This window comes from Palaemon carinicauda, chromosome 10 (assembly GCF_036898095.1).
Source record: "Palaemon carinicauda isolate YSFRI2023 chromosome 10, ASM3689809v2, whole genome shotgun sequence".
Classification (NCBI taxonomy): Eukaryota; Metazoa; Arthropoda; class Malacostraca; order Decapoda; family Palaemonidae; genus Palaemon; species Palaemon carinicauda.
This window is the reverse complement of record NC_090734.1, coordinates 139318776-139328438: the sequence shown is the minus strand read 5'-3', so window position 1 is coordinate 139328438 and position 9663 is coordinate 139318776. Positions and strand designations below refer to the sequence as shown.

Below are 9663 nucleotides of genomic sequence, written 5' to 3'. Positions count from 1 at the left end.
TTTACTTCGCCATTGATAGATTCCTTCATTTGTGTGTGTTTTATTTATTAGGGAATTTGATTACATATTCATTTACTTTGCCACTACGGAGCTTAATGTTTTATTCTTTGCACTGCCATTCAGATTTATTCATTTTCCTCTGCCATTGATTAACGATCTGACTAAATTATTCCTTTACTTTGTTATTATTATAAACTAGTGTACGAGACCCGTCAAAAATGATGGCTAAATATTTAGATCGATACACACACATACACAAATTCAGTCCCTCCCACCCCCTTCCCCTTTCCTAATTATAAAACGGCAGTTTCGGCAATTTGTGAGAGAATGTGGTTTCTGAGTTCACCTCTGGGGGTACCCCTTTTAACCAGGGTATGACTACTCTCTCTCTCCCCCTACCCGAGGGACGGGGAGAAATGCCACTCAGCGTGACAGGAAATATATATATATATATATATATATATATATATATATATATATATATATATATGTGTATATATATATATATATATATATATATATATATATATATATATATGTGTGTGTGTATATATATATATATATATATATATATATATATATATATATATATATATATATATATATATATATATAGTAGATTTCTTACTTTTTTGTCTGCCCTCTTCTGAGGAGTTTATATAGTTATTCTTTGAATTTTATATTGTTCAACTCCATCTTCGTTTGTTATTCTTTTTCCTACAGATTTGCTTTTTTTTTATCTTGCCTTTTGAATAGTTGCATCTGTTTCTATTTTTATGTCAATTTATTTCTAAATTGTCTTATGCTAGTTTATTCTCTCTTTTTTAGCCTTATTTTTTATTCGACTTTTTTTTATTATACCTGTTTACTGATTTATTCTTTGATATTTTCATTTTCACTTGCATTTTCGAGTTTCTTATCTTTTCCCTGTTATATCTTGCATTGACAATCCACTGACCAATTGCTCATCCATAGTTGACCTTTGCAGCCATTATAAGGAAGTGAACCAGAGGCATAGAGTGCTTTAAGGATACTCTCATTCTGTTTAATTCGGTAGACTTCTATTATTATTATTTTTATTATTATTATTATTATTATTATTATTATTATTATTATTATTATTACTAGCTAGGCTACATCCGTAGTTGTAAAAGCGGGATGCTATGAGCCTAAGGGCTCCAACATGGAAAAATAGCCCAGTGCCGAAAGGAAATAATGAAATGAATAAACTTCAAAAGAAGTAACGAGCAATTAAAATAAAACACTTCAAGAACATGAACAACATTGAAATAAAAATTTTAAGAACATTGACTATATTAAAAAAGATCTTTCATATATAAACTGTAGAAAGACTTATGTTAGCCTGTTCAACCTAAAAACATTCGCTGCAAGTTTGAACCTACACACGTGATAGTAATGGTGCAAGATTTCATGTCTTATTGAGACCTTCCCTGCTGATGCTGTACTCCTTTTGCATGATACATGATTTCAATGCTTATTGGAAATCAATTAGTGTAGCCAATTTCCGGGAATGATTTTTCAAGGCCATTAACGTGCGGGAGAAATTCGTGATATTTATTATTTAAATTTCCAGAGGTACTTTGAATAACTTGAGTGACTTGAAACAATCGAATATCTTATTAGAAAAAATGGCTATTAATAGTATTGTAAGAAGGAAATTAAATTTAACTAATTAATTCGTAACATTTGCTTTTTGTTATACAGCTATATATCTATTTATTATTATTATTATTATTATTAATGTTGTTGTTGTTATTGTTATTAATATCATTATTATTATTATGAAAGTGACTGAGTCATAGTGTATACTTGTATATCCATGTATATTTCCTCATACATTTAATAATCTACATTATATGATTTATTATTTTTCTCTATAATATTTTACATGCAGTGATAATGGCTATCAAGGTCAAAAGAATTTACTCAGTATTGTTCAAGTAACTTAAATGCCAAAACGATTAGAGGAACAAGTTAGCCATTTTGGGGAATGTTTGCTGAAATACTATAGTCAATTTCTTTTAGCGATGCAGATTTGCACCGACTCGCAGCGGTGCCCTTTTAGCTCGGAAAAGTTTCCTGATCGCTGATTGGTTGGACGAGATAATTCTAACCAATCAGCAATCAGGAAACTTTTCCGAGCTAAAGGGGCACCGCTGCGAGTCGGTGCAAATCTGCCGCGATAAAAGAAATGGACTATAGTTTTATGTTTCGGAACTTATGAGATTAACATTGTCATTCAAATATGTATAGTAATATTTGAAGGCTATTAATAACATTTTAATTTGGTCTTTCTGTCATTTCTGATGACCAATACAGGCTTGTCACCGACTTCGTATTTAACGTTGCATAAATGCGACAGTCCAAACGAATTAACCTCCGGCCTTTTTTTACACTGCAATTTCACACTTTAGAAAAATCAATTATAAGATTTAATGACATCGGATGACATCTAATGATATTGCTATTTTTAAATGGGGGAGGAGAAAGGATGCTTTGTGGGGAGAGTCAACTTAGGCACTAATACTGAAAATTATTATTATTGTTGTTGTTGTTGTTGTTGTTGTTGTTGTTGTTGTTGTTGTTGTTATTATTATTGATAATAATAATGTTATTATTATTATTATTATTATTATTATTATTATTATTATTATTATAATTATTATTATTATTATTATTATTATTACTTGCTAAGCTACAACCCTAGTTGGAAAAGGAGGGAAAATAGACTTTCAAACCGATGTTAGTAGGGAAATATGCCTTCTATTGAATAGGCAATACCCGAATAGGGAGTGGGGGCGTAAATGCTAGTAGGGAGATTAGGGAGTAAGTAGTAGGGGGAGCTGTTATGGGCTATGTGCTACTAGGGAAGACTGGCGGGGGTGGGGTGGGGCCGGGTTGGGAGCTTCCATCCCATTTGGCGTTAAGAGAAAAAAAAATCTAATGACGAGAGAATGACTCAGGTTATTTCGATCTTATAGACTTAAGTTGATGGACAAGGTTCTCGAGGGCTTTTTATGGATATAGTCAGTATACATTTCACGCTATAATGCTCAGGTGACTTAAAAAGGAGCTGGTTTGTTTAGGGTAAATCGTTCTAGTAGTTGCGGTTGAGAGACACAATACTTCATTATTATTATTATTATTATTATTATTATTATTATTATTATTATTATTATTATTATTATTATTATTACTTGCTAAGCTACAACCCTTGTTAGAAAAGCAGTATGTAATAAGCCCAGGGGCCTCAACAGGAAAAATATCCCAGTGAGGAAGGGAAACAAGGAAAAATAAAATATTTTAAAAACAGTATCAGCATTAAAATAAATATTTCCTATATAAATTATAAAAAGTTTGACAAAAAAAAGGGAAAGAGAAATTAGATAGAAAAGTATGCCCGAGTGTACCCACAAGCAAGATAACTCTACCCATAACGAAATGTTTCTGTAATGAGTTTATAAGATTCTCTCTCTCTCTCTCTCTCTCTCTCTCTCTCTCTCTCTCTCTCTCTCTCTCTCTCTCTCTCTCTCCTCTCTCTCTCTCTCTCTCTCTCATTCCAAGCCTGAAGGAAAATGGGAAAAAACTTGGGAAAGAAGAATAGAGAAATTCTACCTCTGAGATCCTATATATCCACATATATTAGAATAATAGATATTATAGAAATCATTACATGTTATATATTGGAATTAGGTTCAGTTCTTTAAGTATAACAATTCTTATTTTATAAACCAAGATACCATACCAATAAAGAAACAAATCGGAGCCTCCTATTATTATTATTATTATTATTATTATTATTATTATCATTATTATTATTATTATTATTAATATTATTATTACTACCTAAGCTACAACCCTAGTGGGAAAAGCAAGAGACTATAAGCCCAAGGGCTCCAATAAGGAAAAATAGTCTTGATACTGACTTAAGTGATTTGGGTTCAAGTCTTAATTTAGTAGAGAAAAAAAGCGTCTAGTCTCTGAGAGATGGTATCTTCTGCCATTCAAGGGTTTAGAGTAATGGAATGCATATATATATATATATATATATATATATATATATATATATATATATATATATATATATATATATATATATATATATATAACCTAAGAGATAGAAGTAGTTAGATAAGGAAGGTTTGGCACTTGTTTCCTATATATAAAAATGGTGCCGAATCCAAAAATAGGGTTTATTGAACGTACTCAAGATAAAATGGTCATTTTGACCTTTTCTATGCGTATTTGGAACTATTTCTTTTTGGGGAGTTTTAAAATAACTAGTTATTAATTATAATTTTGAGTATTAACTTTCTTAATGCGTCTAATTTAGATGGATGGTTGAAATGGTTTCTTCATCTCGTTAGAGAAGACGTTCTTGAAAATTTCATGTATCTTTTCATATAAATTTTCTATTGTAGATTAGGGCTGAAGTAGATATAATAGGCAATGAATATCCAGTTTGATTTTCTATTTAAAAAAAAAAAAAGTTATAATGATTTTTCATTATTATTTAAACTTATAAATATTAAATTAATTTTATTAGGTTACAAAAACGCTATTTCCATCTTGTAAAATTGTATTGAAATAAAAATCGAACACTTATACACGCAAGTTTCAACAGATTTCACATTAATGACTGGAGCAGACAGCGACCTCAAACTGATCTATTGGAAATAATGATAAAAGTCGTTGGATACAAAATAGTCATTGGATACTTTTGAATAATGCCTTTTGGAGACTTGGTCAAATATTATATATAATAAACATTATCTGAAGTCATGTAAAATATAAGACTTATTCGAAGTAAAACTTTACATTATCTTTCAATAGGCGTTATCATATACCTCCTTATTTGGTGTCATGAGTCAAAGGTAAATTTTTTATAATGGTTATCTTATCTACATTAGATTTTTTCATAATGAGGTGTACTATTGAAGAAACAGAATTACTCAGGTTTTCAATGTCTCTATTTAATGCTTTCATGGATAATACCATTAGCTATGTCGTAAGATATGGTAATTTGACTATTTTATTAGAATTATTGAAGGACTAAAAAAATCCATTTTGATGTGAATTATGCGAGATAGACAGTTGTTCCCGATACAAGCTTAAGTTGGCATGTATATACTTAGTTTTCTCACTTCAAGTTGGCATGTATATACTTAGTTTTCTCACTTCATTTCAATTAATTATCGTAACACACCTGTTCGTAATTTAAAATTTCATGTCATTAGGCAAAGTTGAATCATAGACGCACCTGTGTTGTGGATAGTTATTATTCATTTTGCATTTAGATGACTGTTAAATCACCTGAAAATATTAATCGAAGTGGCCATATACTGAAAACTGTATTTTAATATTCACAAATAATTATTTTTTCTTGTACCCTCACTCAGTATCAATAGTAAACATCGCATTTAATTTTAGCGTTTTGGAAGCGTTGTAAGGAGAAAAATGACTGTGATTTGGGCCTAATATCCCATCTGAACTTGTATGAGATGGACGTTAACATCAAAGATTCCAAGAGTTCTTGTCTTGATGAAACTAGCTGGTCTGCCCCTCTCTTTTCTGCAGTGTTTAATTTTCTTAGCCAATGTCATACTGGTGTAACATCCACCTCTTCCACTCGGGTCCATTGATTGAATCGATCAAGTGAGGGTTTTATTATAAACAAAAACAAAAATTGTGGACGTTAGTAACTAAATAATATCGTTTCATTATTTCGAAATGTTGGCTTACTTTCCTTATATAAATTTTGATTTTCTTAATATAAATTTTTTATTATTATTGGTTTGACTGTTGATTGATTGTCCGAGCAGTTTGAGATTGCTGTCTTGAATTACACAATATCTCTAGAACTAGTTGAATGATGGATAATTTAAAAAGAAAGTATAACAAAGTTAATTAGAATTAACTGAGGTACTTACTCTGTACACATACACTAGGTTAGTAGTAGAATTGTTAGCTTTTGTTTTTTTTTATGGCTGCTGCGTTAATTACAAGTTGATTAATGAGAAGACAAATTAATGCTAGGCTGAGTAAATTCATTAAGCACCTTAAATAATGGAATGAATGTTGCTTTTTTCATATTGATATGATATTTGAGAACAGACATGGCCACGGTTTCTGTTTTCTCAAATTACTTCAGTTCTTGGGGCGGTTATTTTATTTCAGTCTTTTGCCCACAAAATATTTAGTACAGAACGAAATGTAATAGATTTCATACATATTATACTCAAGTATATTAATAACAACACTATGTTAATATATATGGTTTTTGTCTTGGGCTTTTGCATTGCGTGATACTGAACAGATCACGAGATATGAAACACGAGTCCTATATCTGTCATTTATGTATCAAAACATATGCCGTCTGTGGATACACATAGAACATTTTTATTGCGATCTCATCTCTGCCCTCCTACTCTTCTTATTCTCAGTCGGCACCAGAAATCTTTGCTAGCCAATCATTGACACTAATTGGATGATGACCAATTGGTAGACTTTTCTCAGTCGGCACCAGAAATCTTTGCTAGCCAATCATTGACACTAATTGGATGATGACCAATTGGTAGACTTTTCTCAGTCGGCACCAGAAATCTTTGCTAGCCAATCATTGACACTAATTGGATGATGACCAATTGGTAGACTTTGGAATAGATAGCCAATCGGTAATTCTTATGACAGCTACCGCAGTAGATATGTTGCCAGCTAGATAAGCAAGAATTTCCCTTGAGTCAAGTAGCCGAACAAGAGACATAGCTGGAGGACTCCTAGAATAGCTTGTGTCAGCTAGCCAAATATGAGCGTTTGTTGTTTTTGTAGATAGACATGGAGAACTGGCTTTGTCGTCTAGCTAAATAGGAGAGACTCTTACTGGCATCAATCAAGAAAGTAGAACTTTCCAGGCGTCCCCTTGAAGATTGTAAGACCCTGTATGTTGTTTAGCAGGACAAATAACCGGTTTATTTCAGCCAACCCATTGAAAGGATCCCTTGTAGTAGGCAGCTGAATAGTGGAGCTTTGTGGCTGATAGTAAAAGAAAGTACTTTTGTCAGCTAGTCCATTTCTGGTGCAGAAAGCCAATGAGATTAGATTTGTCGAGTAGCTGGTCCAGAGGAATTATTATTTAAGTGGTTAGTAATGGCAAGCCATTTTGAAGACCTTTAATATCTCAAAGTCTTAGACATTCTGGTGTTACTTAACCAGTCGAAAGGCCAACTTGTCTCAGGCTCTTGACTCGAAAGCTCTTTCAAATGTAGATTTTAGCTGAATGTTGAAATGAATAAACTGATAGTTTTTTTTTTTTCGATTAGAATTTCTTTCTCAATAAAATTATTCCTGCCTATCGTTTCTTCATATCAATGTTTCTTATGATAGGATATCAACATCTGAATATTTATGAATCTTGAGATTCATTTATAATTTATTTTTAAATGTTAGAAATATTTGGCTATCACTACATTGTCACTTCACTTTCATAATCATAGATAAATGAAGATAAAGTTCTAACACTGAATTTCTAGGAATACGTATAGGACGGATTTTGTGCAGTCACGTTGCCTCTTTATGTGAGGTTATCCACGTACTTAGAGTACATTTCTTTACACAACAGTTCTTGAAAGTAAAACAAAAATCTTTTAGGTTATTGGTTCACTCATGAATTGATTTAATTTTTCAGTTTTAATGTAGAATTAATTTCATATCTTTGGAAACTTTTCTTCTCTCCTCCAAATTTTTTTTAGTGACACTAGTGCTGGTTTCAGGGGGGCATCGGCCCCTCCTTCGTCATCCACTCAGGTAACCACATCTCCGTGTTTCCTCAGCATCTCCAGCCTCAGCTCATGCTCCCGTGCCCTCAGCCTCAATTCCGCTATGGACGAAGCCCTTCTGTCCTGGTCTACGCCCCCAGAGCTGGACGTCGTCGTGGGCGGGGAAGAGCGGCCCCTCGGCGTTCCACCCGAGGCGCTGCTTACCCTCGGAGGATCAGGGGGCGTAGCTGGCGACAGCGGAGCTAGAGGCGGTGGTTGGAGGGCGGGCATTGATGCCAAGAGAGTGGCGTAGTCTGTATCCGGAAGCTTCGGGCGGGAGGAAAGGCCCGCCAGAAGGTGGGTGAAGGATGGCTGATAGTGGTGCGGAGGAATGAGACTGGCCCTGTATTGATGAAGTTCCCGGAGTCCCGACATTCCTGCCAGGTATCCTGCGCCTGGTAGCAACTGCGCCGCTGCCGCCTGCAGGTAGGATGCTGGTAATCTGGACGCTGCTGGAGGTAGCATGTGCGGCGAGTCGAACGAGGGCGGCTTCCTTATGTAACCAAGCCCAGCGAAGGGGCTCGAGATGGTTGGAGGCAGGGCTGGATTTTGCATGGGCAAGGGCGCCGAGGCAGGGAAGGCTCCGTAAGGGTGAGTGGACGGTCCGACTTTCTCCTGTTTTCTCCACTTGGCCCTGCGGTTCTGGAACCAGACCTGAAAAAGCGACAGAGAAAGATAATGAGATTATTGGAGTGTGAGGTTTAAATTTTGTAGTGAGACTAAGAAAAAAAAGTTTTAATATCTTTGTAAAGTAGGATGTAAGTAGGTTTAAATTATATAAGCATGATTTGATAATTAAAACTTCTATAGTCAAGATCAGGGTTTCATAAATTCTAGAACCTACATTAAACCGAGGAAGTATTATTTTGAATTTAATTAGATTTTTACGAAAAGTATAATTTATAGAGGTTTATCGTGTTTTGATAGTGAGTGATTGATACTGTTCGGTTATATATTAGAATCCCTCATAATAGTTATTCATCCTGGAGATGCTCACGTTCCTTCATATTTGTTATGCTTGTTTCACAGAAATACTCGAGGACCGTATTGCTAAATACCTTATCATTCAAGGTTATGAACGTCACCTACTCGTGATTTTTTTCAATTTCATCATAGAATTAATCTTTGGTACCATACCATTTGATATATTCATATTGAAGATATACATCGTCGACTATATCAGAACTATTATATAGTCTTAAATCTAGGTCCTATTCATGTATTTTCATAGGTGATTTTTTTATTACTTTAATATTTGGGCTGTTTTTGTAAAGCATTGAGCTGAATTGATAAATTTGTTTATCATTGTTGCTAATATCCTTTTTTTTATTGCTGTCTGTATTGATCCTTTTGCCTAAATAAATGGATAATGGCTTCTGGTATACCACTAATTCAGGTGTTGTAATAAAATATTGTGAAGCGGACAATGTCAATAAGACAACAGGTACATATCAAGGTTTTAATAGTTTTTGCTTCATAGCTTGTTATATATATATATATTTTGTTCTTATTCCGTGTAAGCTAATGTGAGCACACACACATATATGTATGTATATATATATATATATATATATATATATATATATATATATATATATATATATATATATATATATATATGTATGTATGTGTGTGTATGTATGTATGTGTATACACACATATTCATACAGTTTACTTGTGTATTCAAGCTCTGCATTTTCCCAATAACCTTACCTGGGCAGTCCCAATGCCTGCCCTGTGTCCGAAATTTTATAATCCAATCCAATTCATCAATCAGCCCCCTTTGAGGGTCTCGGCATCTCGATTTTCTTAAACATTTATTGGGATG

At 33.5% G+C, this 9663-nt stretch overlaps 1 protein-coding gene across 2 annotated transcripts in view; it reads right to left on the bottom strand.

Annotated features, from left to right (window-relative positions):
• Positions 1-4637: 4637 nt before the first annotated feature.
• Positions 4638-9663, bottom strand: part of LOC137648828 (homeobox protein aristaless-like) — a 328308-nt gene continuing 323282 nt past the window's right edge. Inside the window, exons 4-5 of one of the 2 annotated variants that reach the window (XR_011045712.1) lie at positions 5166-8489; positions 4638-5131 (exon numbers count right to left, since the gene is read on the bottom strand). Coding sequence is in view for 1 of the 2 variants with exons in the window: in XM_068381989.1 (XP_068238090.1) it covers positions 7821-8489 (669 nt within the window). In the remaining variant the exon portion in view is untranslated. Of the gene's footprint in view, positions 8490-9663 lie in introns of both variants that reach the window. The other variant, XM_068381989.1, reaches the window with a different exon arrangement.